This window comes from Ammospiza caudacuta, chromosome 18, assembly GCF_027887145.1.
Source record: "Ammospiza caudacuta isolate bAmmCau1 chromosome 18, bAmmCau1.pri, whole genome shotgun sequence".
In the NCBI taxonomy this organism is placed as follows: Eukaryota; Metazoa; Chordata; class Aves; order Passeriformes; family Passerellidae; genus Ammospiza; species Ammospiza caudacuta.
The window spans coordinates 15,786,177-15,802,224 of NC_080610.1; the positions used below are offsets into that span (position 1 = coordinate 15,786,177).

General features: G+C 45.4%; 1 protein-coding gene across 1 annotated transcript in view; it reads left to right on the top strand.

Annotated features, from left to right (window-relative positions):
- MMP17 (matrix metallopeptidase 17) overlaps positions 1–16,048 on the top strand; it is a 48,956-nt gene that overhangs the window by 12,448 nt on the left and 20,460 nt on the right. Inside the window, exon 2 of the mRNA XM_058816839.1 lies at positions 15,647–15,779. Within this exon, the coding sequence (XP_058672822.1) occupies positions 15,647–15,779 (133 nt within the window). The remainder of the gene's footprint in view (positions 1–15,646; positions 15,780–16,048) is intronic.

Below are 16,048 nucleotides of genomic sequence, written 5' to 3' on the forward strand. Positions count from 1 at the left end.
CCTCTTGTCTGCAGGGACAGCTCTGAGCAGAGGGGAGGACCAAAAACGGCCACAGTTTGTGGAGTGAGGGCTGGAGGATACTTCTCACTCATGCAGGGTCTCCTGGTGATCCCACTGAAGGAGGCGATGCAGCAGTGGCCTGATGCTGCTGCTGCACACCTCTAGTTCACCTCCACCATGGCTGCCCTTCCTGGGTGTACCACCTCATCCTCACGATTAAGAAATAATGCAGAAGATTATCTTATCTTGAATGCATCTTGATTTAGTCATGCTAAATTTAAAGCTCATCTTTGTGGGGTGGCCCAATGCACGAGTTCATTTTTTGACTCAACATCCCTTGGTGACACCTAGGTTTGGATTAGCCTCCTTCATTTCTCACTCGACCCTTTTTGACAGATTCAGATATCTGTGCCATTTTTGTGCCTGACTGCTCCAAAAAGACCCTTGAGAAACCATTGTGTTGGAAATGTTGTTGTTGTTATTGGTTTGGTTTTTTTTTTTTTTTTTTTTTCCTCACTATTCCTTGATATGGTTGGGCATTTTCCAAATCATTCCCATGTGGTGGAGAGCTCAGGGGGCTGTATTTCACATTTCATAATCTGTGTGACTTGATTAATTTGGCCTTATAGTCAAACCTCATGAAATTGGTCCGTTTTGCTGAGGTTTATAATAGATTATATCCATCTCCTATCATCAGTTTTGCAAATAACCAGTTGTTGGCTTCTTAAAGTGCTACAGATAGAGAACAGGGTGTGTGCTGCCAAGGAGAAATTTTATTTAAACAAGATAATATGTCTTCAGTGTGAGTTCAAATGAGGAAATGGATGATTGTGAAGCTCTTTAAAGCATGGTTATGTCAAGAGCAAGAAGATCACTTTTGTTTTTCATTTGTATGCAAGGTGAAGAAAGGACAAGACATTTTTATTCTCCTCCTCTTCCAATCTTCCACCATAGAAGTTGGTGATAATTGCTGCAAAATGACCCAACTGGGTCAAGGTGTAATTTTGAATCTTGAGTATCTTTCACTCTGTGAGCAATTTGAATGATTTGACTTTAACACCTTGGCAACCCATCACTGGAACAAATAGAAATCTGGTGAGCAGATGCTAGTGCACAGCAGCATTGATCCAGGCTGTGGAAAAGGCCAGCTGCTGCCTTCCCTCACACCCAAGGGCCTTTTCCATTGATTCACCTCTGTTTTGGGTAATTGCCTTTTGCACATCAGACTAGAGAAGTGCTCTACAAGCTGCTCCTTTTCTTCCCCCACTTCTTTCTGGGAGATTTTCTTAGGTTTGAAGAAAAAAAGGGTGAGTTTTGAGTTGCAGGGTGAAGATGAACTTTGAGCAGCAGGGTGAGGGTCCTTAGACTGCAGTGGTATGTAGGAGTGGGACAGGCTCAGCAGCCTGGTGACCCTGCTTCTGGCACCAGACAGAGCCTTGGGGGTGAGACGGTATGCTGTGTAGTGGGTTGAGATTTCCTTTTATATGCAAGTAGTCCCTAGAGTCCCTGCTCACAACTACGGCTCTGCCAACCACCTCCCCAGGACAGAAGAAATGTCTGTTTAATTACTGCAGCTTTGATTTTGACAGCACAGATTTCCTTTGTTGCCTTCTAACCTTCACGGTTTCCTGCCAGCAAAGACAAAGTCCTTTTGCAGAGGCTGTTTGTTCCTGTTTCTCCCACACCAGATACAAGCAGGGAGAGGAGCAGAGGACAATGCCTGCCGCAGCCATGGGACCTTTTGTCTGAAAGTCCTGGGGATTCCAAAACCAGGAATTTACCCTGCAGCGACGCCTCCTAGTTGTGTATAAATGGGGCTGGAAAGATGGGGGGCTGTGATTTGGGATATCCTTGGCAAAACCAGCCAGCCCTTTGTCTTTTGGGGGCAGGAAGTTTTCAGCAGGTAAGGGCAGAGCCTGCCCACAGCACCTAGAGCAGGATCCTGTCTGCAGGATTTAGAATTGGGTCATCATGGAGCAGGCTGGCACAGGCAGTGCCAGGGTGATCCAGAGCATTCCCCCTTGCCGACATTAGCAAATGCTCTGGGTTTGTCTGTGGGAGGGATTTGAAGGAAACTCATCATCCAGGTGGTCATTCAGATGAAGTTTTACCTGCAGCTCATTTGACACCACTAGCAGCAAATGTTTTGTCACCACGTTGCAGTACCACTTTAGACTGTTTTCTGCGCCGCTCTTTTTAATGCTGTGGTTTCGTTAGCGCTCCTGGCAAAACCCAATGGTACTTTGGAATGTGTCCTAATTTCCCATCTTATTTTAGAGCAGAAGGCTTGCCCATGCTCCTCGCACCACACACATGGAAAAGCAACAAATCCAGAGTGATCCTACCCACAGCAGGTGGATGCACTTACCTCCCATTTGCAGTGCTACAGAGCTGTCTCTGCAGCTCCTTTTACATCTGCCCCTTACCTGAGCCCAAGATAGAGCACTGGGGTCTAGGGGAAGGGTTTGTGGAAGCAGGGGCTCAGGGAAGCTCTCCACATGTCTCCCCTTCACTGATTAATGCAAAAATTATCAGTTCAAGGGAGTCCTGCCTCAGTGATGGAGAAGCAAAAAGGTTCTTTGTGATGGTAATTGGGCTGATCCAATTTGGTAGCTTGATTCAGCAATCAGTAAAATATGCACTGTCTTTGGTAACAGCTAATTTAGACACATGCATAAAACTTAAGCACCTGCTTATTCCCATTGGCCTCACTGGGCTTTAGACAAAAATGCTCACTGTAGCAGGACCAAGAGAGAGAAAAAGAACCCAAGAAAACACCGCGCAGACTTCCATCTCCAGGTATGTCTTGTTTTAACTGATACATTTTTAATACGGCTTCACTGGAAGGAATAAATGCAATGAGAAAGTAAAATGTACAAGCCCAGCTGTGTGGATACCTGTGGTGAAAATCTGACTTCTACTGGGGTAGAGACTGTATGGATGAAATTTGTTTTAATTTTATTCTATTGGAAGGAAAAACAAGGAGGCAGTTACATTAAAAATTAAGGTGTTGTGCCTCATATCTTGTGTAATTAACAAAGCTGACAAACATAATTGGAAAAATTTGTCTGTTAAGCAAACACTGATTGTGGGTGAGGATGACTAGCAGTGTTTCCTCCAAGAACAGCTGGAGGTGAGGGTCTCGCTTCAGCTCTCCTAGGCTTATTTTGCAGGGATGCTGGTACTAAGCAGCTGCTCTCAGTGCTCGAGAACTTCTTTTGTTGGTGTCGTTTGATGTGCTGTAACAATTGCTCCATCCTAAATATGGTGTTGTGGTGCCAAAGGGCTTTGATAGGGGAATGTTCCTGCCCAGCCCAATCTTTGTAGCTGGTTATGGGTCTACAGGGCAGAGAGGAGTCTGCAGATGGAGGTTTCTTTCCTTTCTTTTTGTGAAGCTCACAAGCTGGTGTTACAAACAGTAGTAGGCTCTCCTTGCCTTGGTGCATGCCAAAGACTTCTCTTTTATTTTGATGATCACCAAGAGATGTTTTTCTTGCACAGGCTCCTCAGCTGCAGCTTCTAAATGAGCCTGTATAGCTTGGAGGAGCTGTGTATTGCTACCCTCTGGGTGCAATACTGGTGGTATGACAATAAAGTGTCAGATACTCAGAGTTTTGAGTGGCCTCATTCCAGGACTACTGCTTTTAGAAGAATTGATGCCTTGTTGTGCATTAAATTATTTATATTTTTTTCTGTTGGTGACTGGATTTGAGAATAAAAATGTATATGTGAGAAAATGTTTTCAATAATGAAATAAGGTAACAAAAAGATAAAACCATTAGATGCATAATTAAAATTATACCTAACTATATCTTCTTTATGTAGCTGCTTCAGCAACTCAGCTGACTTATTAGGCTGAGTAATCAGCCCCCAAATCTTCCTCCTCTCTGAGTTTGGCTCCTGCTGAGCTGCCCTGAGCAGGGCCCTGGCTGGTCCCTTGGGGACAGTGGTCCCATCCCATCCTGCCCCTTTTCCCCAGTTTCTGGGCTTGGAGAGTGGGACATCATATGGCAAGGCAGAAAGAGTCTTCAGTTTGGTCAAGAAGCTGTTTCTGTCATTTCACTTTGCTAGTGTGTTCCTGTTTCAGGTGTCAAGACGCTCACAGCCTTCTGAGGGTGCGCTGAGCAGTTCAGACAGCCCCTTATGAGAAGCAGTAAATCTTTTCTCCTTGTCTATTTCTTGGCATGATGTAAAGCTCAGACACTGAACTGCAGGAGGCTAGACTGCGAGTAATTTTCTTAGGATAGGGTGCTCTCCCTGCAGGTGTGGGTAGTTGATGGGCAGTGGCTGTTGGAAGAGGCTGGAACAAAAACCTCCCTAAGCACTGCCCTGCAGCAGCCTGTACCTGTAATGGAAAAAGCAATTTCCTGCTCCTGTGGGGCAGGTTTTCTGTGAGTGGTGAGGGAGGGATCATGGCCCCACAGGTGTAAAGAGCCTTGGGGAGCATCTGGCCACACTGGAACTGCTGTCCCTCCTAACAAACCAGGGGGACAGGGAGGGGCAGCGCCTGAGAATGCTGCTTTGATTTGCCCTGGGTGCCTTGGAGACTCATGGCCAGAAAAGCCACAAAATGAGCTTGAAAAACAGCATAGTCAGCCAGCTTTTTAATTAAAAAAATGTGGTTTCACCACTTCTCTAGCTGGTCCCAGCTGGAGCCAGCACTGTGGTAAGTGTGTAAATACAAAGAAATATAATTTCCTGCAAGCTTTCTATTTTCCCTCGAAGCCCAAAGTCCTGCCGGTGCCAGACCCCATGCAGGGCTGTGCATCCAGCTTGCAGTACTTCAAGATACATGAAAGACTTGTGAACCTTCGTGTTCACAGAGAATAATTTCCCTTACAAGATGTGTGTCTGAGGGAGCCTTGCTGTAAAGTTCACCCCTACGTCACATTAAAATGCACTTGCTCACTGGGGCTCTCAGGAGGGCTCCTGTCCCTGGATGCTCCTCGTTTACGCACTGCCTCATTCCCTGCAGGTTCACCTGCCCAGGTAGTGAGGAATTTTTGGCTTTACCTCTGCTATCCTCAGGTCCCTGGTGTTGTGATGGCTGATGCGTGCCCAGATCCTGCCTGCATTGGCCAGGAGCGTGCTCAGTCCTGTTTGCTGGGGCTGTGTGCAGGGAGCGAGTGGATGCTCCAGCAGCAAAAGGAGGCTGAAGCCACAGACTTAAATTATTTTTCTTGCTGTTCAGATCACATATGTCTTGAATTTACCCTGCCTAAAGTTGTTTGAACTTTTCTTGTCGGAAGACTTTGCTTGTTTTCCCCTAGTAGTTTCAGTTTGCTATAGTGGAGGATTTATTGTTGGAAATGCTTTTCTTGGGATACTCAAGTTGGCAGGGGTCATCTCTAGTGTTCTGGGCACAGGTGGAGAGGATGGGTGTGGTGTGTACAAAGGCAAAGGAGCAAGAAGCCACATGCCTATGTGACAGTATCTGATCCTCAGGGGGAATTGTTGTGGTTTTGTGGGCAGCATCGCCCTGGAGCGCTTGGCTAGCCAAGTGGGATGTGAATGCTGTGCATGGGCTGTTGCTGGTGGGGGAATAACTGCACCAGTTCAGCTGCAGCTGAGTAGCTTGTGCAAGAAAAACATCCTGGATGGCACAGCACACCATGGGAAGACCCCGGGCTCTTGCAATATGCCTGCCCCTGCCTGCTGAAGGTCTGGGGTGCTGGAGGACAGCAGGAGGTGGTGGGCTTACACAGCCTTGGTAGGATCCATGGGGATGAGGCTTATCCCAGAACCAGTTCCTTCTTGGACCTGTCTTGGCTTTAGTAATCCCTGGAATGCAGGTCACTGCTGCAGTTTTCTATTCAGCCAGATCTGTATTGGGGTCTCGTTGTTCTTGGCTGACACTTGCCTTCTCTTACCCACATTTCTGAACGAGGTCATTGGTGGTCAAGGTAAAACCCTGTGCTGTGCAGTCAGCAGAACCTGGTGTTTTGCCTTGGTGCCTCCAAGGACATGCACATTCTGCTGTCCTCAACCTTTCTGGCAGATTTTGCTGGTCTCTCTGTTGTAGTATCACCATTCCAAGTCCTTGAGCCCCAGGGTGCAGCAGCTGTGGCCACACACGGGTCCTCACCGCTGTGTCTTTCTCAGTTTTGGAATAGGTATGTCAGCAAATTGTGGGCAGTTTGTGTAGTCCAACTGGAAGTTCCTGTAGACTGCAGTGGCAGGGTGATGCTGATTGCATTTCTGAACAAAGTAGTAGGAGATGAGATTGTTCTTGTGGTATTTAGGAAAGGAGACAGCCGGTCTGGGCAGCTGGCTCCCATATAGTAAATAAATGGTACTTGATAGATATAGCCAAAGAGAGCATTGGCCCACTCAACATGCCAGGGCATGTCTCTGCTCCTGATGAAGGGCTGTCCTGGTGTCGCAAGGAGAAGGAATCTGCTTGTGACATGATACAGATAGCCACTTTGACATTTTCAATCAAATATGTTGACAAACTTGTGTCATGAAGCTGTAGAAGTAAAAATATATGATCCTTTAAAGAAAGAAAAAGGGCAAAACAGACCTGACGTGGTTAAGCGTATCCAATTTACCAGATGGATTTTTGCTCTGCTGTGCAGGATGCCCTCTTCCAGGAGTTTCTCTGCATTTCATATTCTGTTTATGTAGGAATGTGAGTTCTCTCCATTTAATAAGTTTGATTAGTATCAAAAGATAGGCTAAAATTGTTCTTGCTGGAATGGATCTTGGGAAGGGACCAGAAGTTGAATTTTTGCATAAATCTTCCAAGCACAGAGTAATGACTGGCCATAACTACAGCCATCTGCCTCATCCTGCCATCACCACCAACACATACAGCCCTTACAGAGGGGAAATGTACTTTTAGCAAGGATTCAGCAAGATAAAAACATTCATCTTCCTTTACTGTTTATGCTGTAGGGGTTATGATGCAAAAGTCAAACCAAGCCAGGGAAAGGTTTGGGAGGCCAGCAGTGCTGGGGCAGTCAGATGGGATCCTTTTACCTGGCTCTCAAAACACAGACTTCCATGACTGGAGGGATTCCCAGGTCTTTGGTGAGGAGAGGGGCTGGGACCTGTGTCCTTGGCTCTAGCTCTCTTGTGGAAGTGGCTGTTGCCGTTTGCCGAGCTACGGTGGTCTGGTACATACACGACTGGTGCTACATAGTTCAGCATGACTTTTAATACCTAATGAAATAACACTGTTTACAGATGGGCAGATTTATTATTCCTTAAATTAGCATTTGGGGTGAGGTAAGTACCAGTAAAAGTAAGGTCTGTACTTCAGTTCATATGCCAAAGTCAGGCACTGTATAATTTTAATCCTTCTGGGTAAAAGTGTAATGTTAGGATTTGTTTGGTCTCTGCTCTGTTCTGGTTGTTGTCTGCAAACAACCTGAGTTTTGGTCCTGGGTTATGATCAACACCAGTCCTCACTGAAAGCAGAATTATCTGATAGCCAGATGCTAGGAAAATGCTCTGGACTGGTCTATTAATTTCAGTTAGTTTGTTTTAATAATTAAAGATTTTTTTTTTTTTTTTTGGTCACATTTTGAAAATTGTCCAACACATTGTAGTGATGCAGGGCTCCTTTTTCTATCTGTGGGTAATTTCTTCCAGCTCATGCAGCCTGTGGGGTGTTCCTGAAGTACTTTCTGCAGAGTTCCTGGTACTTTCACTTGAGAATTTTGATATTATTGGTTCCTCTGTTTAAATAGCTTGGTTTGTGAAGCCAGAAGGATCCTTTTTGTTCTGGTCACCAGTTGCCCACAGCATCAGTAATTGTTTGAGACACTTGTACAGCTAATAGAAAGAACCTTTCAACAAGAAAAGCTCATTGTAATAGCACTGCTTTAAAGAGACTGGGGAAAGCAACAAAGCCGACCAGAAAGTAAATGTGTTGTTCCTGTAGTCACATAGATCTGGGGACAGAAGACATAAGTAGAGCTTAATTCACTCCCAAATGGATGTTCTATTTCACACCCCAGCACAGCTCCTGATTTATGGATTTCTTAACATCACAATATTTTCATTGCTAAGCCCTGATTTAAAAGCCTGATGTAAATACAGGGTCAGTACTTGCTGTTACCAGTCCTTGGACCAGTCCTAACACCAAGTGTGGTGATAACAGCATTTGAGTTCCCAGTTTGCAGAGGACTGGAGAATTTCTACAACCTCCTGAAAGGGAGCCATTCTGCAAGCAAATTTAAACTGTGTCCTGAAGTTACCTTGGGCTAGGCTACCAAGCTTAGCTGGCTGAAGAGAAGTGTGATGCTATGAGGGCAAGAAAGGAAGGCAGGAAGGCACTGATATACGAACTAATGGCAGGAAGAAAAATGTGTGGCTGAGCTGATTGGTTGAGGTAAAATGTTGTTGGCTGCTGTAAATGGGGAGTAAGCTAAGTCATTCTGGAGGTACAACTCTAAAGGCTGGGATGGAGACTGAGAGCTCCAAACAAGGACATGAACAGGCCAATGCAAACTCTGGTGTTCCTGGTCATACTGCAGGGAGACAGTATGACAGTATGACAGAGACTGGAGTCTCTCCTGGAGAAGACACTGTCCTAACAAAGGATCTGGTAAATGGAGTTAGCTAGGATTTGTTTTGATGTATAGCAGTCTGTTCAGTTTGCTGCCAGATACGCTTTGTTTAATGACTGAAACTGAAGGAGTAGGAGCTCATCTCTGTGAGACTGGGAGAGAGTATAGATTAACTCCATTGTGCTCTCTGTGTGACACTCACTTTCCCTACATACCATGAGCCATGTGCTGTTCAGGTCTGGTGAGATGGCCAGGCTCATTAAGCAAAATCAGAACCTCTCACGTCATCCCTTAAGAGAACCTCCGTGTGTATTCTCATTTTGGTAAAGCGCGATTTGTACTTCTTTAAAAAGAATGCATCATTCTCTTGTTCATCTTGGTCTCAATCCAACAGGAAGATAGGAGTGTTCAGAACTTCTCTGCACAGTCTTTTTGGGTAATGTCAACAGCCCTGTGTCAGATACTTGGGAGGCTTTGAAATTTTAAGTAAAAATCCAAACATTGGTGTGCTGACAGAGCCTCCCCACTGTGTGCAGGGCAGGTGTCCCCACTCCAGTGATGGAGAGGATTCAGGGAGCCTCCTGATTCTGGGATTCCCTTGGACATGGGCCCCAGCAGCTGCTCTCCCTGGTGTATGGATGAGACAGGGTGGAGAAGCATGGGGAGAGGAAGGTCAAGGCACGTTCTGTTCTCTCAGCCCCTCTTCAGCAGATGTTTCCTGAGGAGCACTGTCCAGCTGGCTCTGCTCACAGCAGCTCCCAGGCAGCTTTGGGCTCTGATGGCCCTTGCACAAAATTCTCCAGGAAACCATGGTTAGTCCTGTCCTGTGCCCAGAAAACCCCGAATTTACGAAGTTTTGGCTTTCCCTTTTTGTAATACAGAGAGGATGTGATTTCATGGATGAGGCAATCAAAAGGTTTGATAGGGCTGTTTCTGTGGTCTGCAGAGAATTTCCTTCTGCTTCTGCAACTCCTCCTGATTAAGTCTGTGTTTCTGGGAAGGCTCTGGGTGTCCATCCAACCAAAGAGATGCTTGCACCTTGTGTAACAGCTCTTGCATGGTGGATGAGGCTTGTCTCCAAGTCACCACAGCCCTCTTCTGTCCCCACCTTTCCAGGCGAAGGGCATCCTCCCCCCAGCACCCAGGAGAGTGGTAACATGAGCAGAACTGTTCTAATGAGCATGAAGTTACATTCTAGACATCCGACAGGACCCACAGGCAGCCACGTTAGCATCCAGTTGCTGGCTGTTCCACTAATGGAACATTTAAAGCAAGGGTTAGGGAGAGGAGGTTATTAGCAGCAGCATTAACTTCTACCCTGGATTCTGTACGCAGCAGTTGCTCAAATTAAAGAGAGCTGTTTGAATTCAAGCAACTCCTCTGATGGCAGCTAATGAAACTAGTCCGGCAGTTCAGTAGTGGCATCAGCCAAAATCCTGGTTGTTATCCAAACTGCAGTTTTTTTCTCCTAATGAATTAATCAGCTGATTGTGTGCGTGCGATTAGAGAGGTGTGTGGCAACCTTTGGAAGGGAAGTGCTGGCTCTGTGGGGCCCGGAGGCCGTTCCCTTGCAGGAACATGCTCCTTTGAGTATTGCAGGACCATATGTGTTCCTCTAATTAACGGGTGTTGTTCCTGGGGTCTTTTGATCTCAGGAAAATGGCTGTAAAAATTGTAATACTGTAAACCTTCGATAAATTGGAATAAAACCTCAAACAGCTCAAAGCAATTTCCTTTAATCTAGCTTGTGGTGTTGGGAAGTTTTTAAAATTATTATTATTTAAAAGCTTCCACCCAATTCAATGGTAGCTGCAGAGATAAAGCAAGTGTAATTTGAAAATTAGTTCCAGATGTTTGAGTTGTATCTTTGTTTTACTAATCTGGGTCATTAATTTTGTTGACTAGTATGTTTGGATTTTCTTCCCTTGCATGTGTGAAGCATGGTTGCGGGGTACAATGGGACTTCTGGCAGGAAAAATCCTCTTGTCTCTGGGCAACTCCACCAAAACAAGGCCTGTTTCTCTGTGGTTATCCAGCATGGAAGGCAGGAGATGAGCTGTGGAGAAGAGTGGTGGGGTGGTTTGTGCTCTTGCTGCAGCACAGGGCATGGGGCACGGTTGGTAGGGAGCGGGGTGCCCCTGCCAGAAAGCCAAGGGCCAGGTTCAGGTCAGGGTAAGGGTTTCACCTCCCAGCCATAACAACATCCTTTTTAAATTAATAAAACCAACTTGTCACTTGATTAATGGAAAAAGGTGCAGTTTGGTAAGGCTTTTCAAAGACTATTAATATAAGAGATCTTTTCAATGGAAGACAACTTGCTTCTGCTCAAGCCTTAGACTGCCCCAAAGATTTGGAAATTGTGACATACTGAGATCTTCTCAGTGCATGTTGCACATCCAGATGGTCCCTGGGGGTGTGTTAGTCACTGGCTGCAAAGAGGTGCCTGGAGAAATGTTGGTGGCCATGACACAGACCAGGGAGAAGAGCCCGTGGGTATTGCCACCAGCACCTTCAGGCAGAGCACTGAGGGCGCTGCTTGTACCCCTGCCAGCAGTGTTCTCAATTTAACCACAGTTACCCCAGTTTCTTCATTCAGCTTTGATGGGATGGGTATGGAGGCAGTCTGGGATAGTGGTGCAAAGCTCAGGGTGCGGTTCACGAATCTGCCAAGGAGTGAGGGCTAAAGCTCTGCTCTTCTCTGGGCTTGGCAACAGGCTGGGTACACTGAGGATAACAATCTCCATCCCTGATCAAAGGAAATGTTACGCTCTCTACGGGATTAAGGCTGTTTTTTTTCCAAAAGAAAAAAATGTCCTGATTGTTTGGGGCTAAGCTTTAGATAGATGGTCATTTTAATACTACAAGAGCAGGCAGAATTGTGGAGCCAGCTTGAGTATAATTTTCCTGCTTATCCTGATTTCTGTTTTGCTGTTTATCCTGTTTATCCTCTCCTTGTTATCCTGAACTGGTTTGTCTTCTTGTAAATGCCAACCTACCACCCTTAAAAAGAAATCATCAGGAAGAAAACTTGCTGACCGAGTTTTTCCTTTGCCTGTGGCAGATCATCTTATATAATATTAATATTTGTAAAAGCAGACCTACAGAGCTCATAAATCTTCCATAAAAGAGGGGCAATATCTATGTCTGTTTTAAAATGAAGCAGGTAAGTAGGTTCTAGAACAAAAGGATATTGATACAAAGGAAGTGGAGAGATGAAAGAAATTAAATTGGCATTTTAATCTGAAAATTGTCTCTGCATAAGTAGTACCAGAGGCCTCACTACTGCGGGAGCTAACGCTTTGCTCTAGGTGATCACTTGACCCTGGAAAGCTCCCGTCCCTGACTGCTACCTGGTATTCCATTCAAGTGCCTTTAGGAGCAAAAAAAAGTCCAAAATTGAAGCAGAGCTTGTTTGCAGAGGGGAGGACTGCATTACCATTTTTTCTTAACTTTGTGCTTCTCCAAATGGGAAAAATAAAAGTGAAAAATATTTGTAGTTTTGAATTCTGTTAAACGTTTTTTTAAGGCAAGAAGCAGACTTTTCCCCATTACAGATGGGAACCCAGATGAGAAAAAATATACGGTTTATTTTTAGCCAGCTGAGTGAATAATCTGTCTCCAAACACACATGTGGAACTGATCCATGAAGGAATGACACTGTGGCATTGCTAACAGGGTCCCTTTGCAAAGGCAGACTCTGGTCTGGAGCAGTTGGTTTAAGACTGTGTAAATCTTTTATTGCATACCACCCATGGTAGGATGGTAAAATGAAACCATGAAACCAGGGGGTAATGGGAAATTTTTTTTTTTCCTTTTTTTCACTTTTCCTAGTACCACTGTCCTGAGACAGTTGCAGTGGCTTTTCCCACTGCTGAGGACATGGTGCAAGTCCCACAATCTGGAATGGGGCAAGGGGGTCCTCCAGCCCCCAGAAGGGACATTGTTTTGTCCATAAACATCCCAGCTGTGGTTCGTAGGCAATGTGCTGCTGTTGCTATGCGCTGTGTAGCACCAGGGCTCTTGCTGACAGCTGTGTTTAGCTGGCAGAGAGGAGGGGCAGATGGGTGGGTAGTTTTGGACCTTTCTGCTCGGCGTGCAGTTCTTCCTGGAGTGGTGGTTTTTGGTTTTTTTTGGGGTTTTTTTTGGGTTTTTTTTTTTTTTTTTTTTTGGATTTTTTTTGGGGGGGGGGGAGGGTTGGGGTTTTTTTGGTTTTTTTTTTTTTTTTTTTCCTGAACAGGAGCCAGCGCAATGTGGAGCCTTTAATTCTGTATTGCTCAGTGGTGGAGCTGGATTGGAAGATTCATTGTGGACTTGGCTCCCAGACCATCTTTGCTGGTGGTGATTTCTACAAAAATTGAGCTGGGATCATGTGAGCCTCAAACCAAGGTACCTACCCTGGGGCATGGCATGAGTCATGTAGCTCAGCCCCACTTGTTCCCAGCTCCTCTCAGAGCCAGAAGATTGTTAGACATTGGGTTAAGCTCCTCATTTTTTTGATTAAGCAATTTTTTTTTTACTTTTGAAATAGTTACTGAAGGTGAATCTTCTCGTGGGAGTAGGTCAATTCATTTAGCACAGCACACTTTTAAGGAAAAATTTTTGTAGTGCTGGCTAAGGCAAGAAATATGTTAAAAGAATTTTAGCTTTCAGTTGAAATCACTCTTTCATTTAAACATTTTAGGCTAATGAGAGTTGGCAAAAAAAGTGCTTTTTTATTAAGGAGGAAATAAGAAAGGGATGTGTTGAAGGTATCTCAATGGAAAATGTTTTCATATTCTTATTTATGGATGTATGTCAATTTAGCCATTGTCATTATTAAGGACAAGAAAATATCTGAGAAGCTTTCATGGGGCACACAGATAATTAGGCAGACAATTTCTGCTGTTCTTTCTCATCTCCAAGCCAGCTTCAGTCTCCCTCACGAAATGTTCTGCCACAGCAAAAGTAGAATGTTAAGTGTTAAAGTTCAATGTTATGAATCGGCTTTGCTTACAAGGAGAGAGGAAACCAGTCAAAACCCCTACATGGAAAAGAGCTGAATAACAGCAAGATCACAGAGGTCTATAAAACTAAGGAGGATCTGAATAAAGCAGGATAAACCTGATGGTCTAGATGAAAAATCACATGAAGGGAAATCAGTGCTTCTAAGGTAGATCAGGTGAAGGATTTGTGATCTCTGACCACTCATTCCATCTTTTGTGTAGAAAGCCCCCGATTTGCTTTGGGGTGTCCGTTCGTGTTTGTGCTTTCTCTATCCCTTGGAGTTAGGAAGGAAAGAAGACCTGCACAACTTTTGTTGGATATCCCTTTGCTGTTGCTTTCCCTAGCCTTTTGCTGCCACCTCCATCTCCAGGAGCCCCCAAGGACAGTCGAGTTGTGCCTGTCTCTGGTGTGGCAGTGTCTCCCCTGTCATTAGAGGATAAATGACACTGTCTCCATGGCCAGGGAACAAACCGAATTAAACTCCACTGTCCTCAGCAATTGATGGGTCAGCTGCCGACCTCCATGTCACAGCCAATTTCTCACAAAGAATCAAAGATGAATTGTATCTCTACTTTCTGTCACAAATGGCTTGGCTATGCAAAGGGAAAAATAGTAGCAGGGGAGTAGAGGGGGCGGCACTGCGCCTGGCCATCAGCCCGCTGGCAGGGAGGGGCTGTGATGGTGCTTACGCAGTCCCAGCAAGGTGGTGGCTAATGGAGTTGCATTAATCAACAAGAAGTGGCCAGATAAGCTGGCCACAGTATCCCACTGAAATAAGGCAACTGTGAAGGAGGATTGGGAGGGAAGTTAAATGCTAGTGGGAAAACCAGCACAGCAGGTCATGCTCCCCAATGGAGAGTCACACCAAGCCTGAGGAGATCTCTCATAAAGCTCAGTAAGCGTGAATCTGTTTAACTGGACTTTGCAGAGAGGGGCTGGGGGTTCTGTGGCATTTAGGGCAGCCGCTGCAGGTGACACCAAACTATGAGATGTTCAGAATGTAGTGATAACTAGCTACTGGCTTCTGGCCCTAATCTGGCTACCATCAATTTGTGGTGTATTGGCTGCAGTGGAAGTCTGGATCAATATCAGTCTACAAGAGGCTCAACAGATCAATGTTTGATACAGATAAAGAAAATAGAGAGCAGGTGTTTATGGCATCCCCTGCGTGCAGTTTTACTATTCCTTGCTCATTCTTCTGCCAAGGGAAGGGAAGGAGAGAGAAAGAAGGTAAGAAAGGATTTAGAAAGGTAATTCACTTTAAAAAGCAGTTGTAAGAAGGAGATTTATAGCATTTTTTCTAATAAATTTTAGCCTGAAGAGAGAAAGAGAAAAATCTTCATAAAGATATATTGTCCTTTGAGAGACAAATTTTGACTGAACAGTGGGTTTGGGTTTAATGAGATGCCTGTGGCAAGGGGATCACTGGCACAAGGCTGTGCTTGCCTAGGCTTTGGGAAAGAGGGATGTCCAGGAGTTCCACAGGTCCCTGCTGCTTTCTGGTGGTTGAGAGACCCTCACCTGGCTGTAAATACTTTTGGTCAGCTGGCAGGAAGATGATTAAACCAGGGAGTGTGGAAATGCTGGAGAGAAGGGCTGTTTTGTGTCAATGCTGAGGTCATCTGCCTCAGGTCTTTGATAACTGTGTGGCACAAAGTGGGCTTGGAGATTTCATGGCTAAGCTTATTTCCAAACAAAATCCTGGTGTGGAAGTCAAGTGTCTTCTGTTGCAAATGCAAAATGTGGCTGGGGGTGTGTATTCTGTCCTTATCTGTTAAGAGGTAGGGCACTTATCTTCTCTTAATTAGGCTGCCTGTTAAAAGCAGGTGGGGCAGTTTTCTTTATCTCTTCCACTAAAGGATCATTGAGTCTCACTGCATGACTGATAAAATTATGAGTCTTCTAAAGACTCATAATGTAAAGAGCATTGTGAGATGCTCTGCCCAGGGGGATGAGCCAAGCAAGGTAAAACAAGCCACCCCCACAGAATCATTTAAGTTGGAAAAGACCCTTGAGATCATCAATCCAATCATTAAGCTAAGGCCCTCAAACTATCAGGGTGCAGTGGAGGGAGAGGACCTTCAGAGCATCATTTCCTGTATTTCCTTCCTTTACTTTTCTCATTTCCCCTTCGCCTTGTTTCACAGGACTGGCTGACAAAATTTGGGTATCTGCCTCCTCCGGACCCTGTCACGGGGCAGCTGCAGACGCAGGAGCAGCTCACCAAGGCCATCACTGCCATGCAGAGGTTCGGGGGGCTTGAGGCCACAGGAGTCCTAGGTCAGTGGCTCATGACCCCTCCTCTCCTTGGTGCAGAGCGAGACAGGGATGGCTTCTTGCAGGTCCGTGAGGGAGAAGGGACTCTCCCTCTCCTGTGTTCTGGAGCTGCAGCAGGGAAAGCTCCACCGTGGGTGGAGCATATGGCCCAGTTTGGAGCTGTAAGAGTAATTACATGGCTCAGGTGTTCTGTTGCCTTGTGTTTTCAAGAACCCGAGGCAAGCAATTATTTCAACACACCCACAGACCCTTGGGGTTTTCAGTGTGATTAA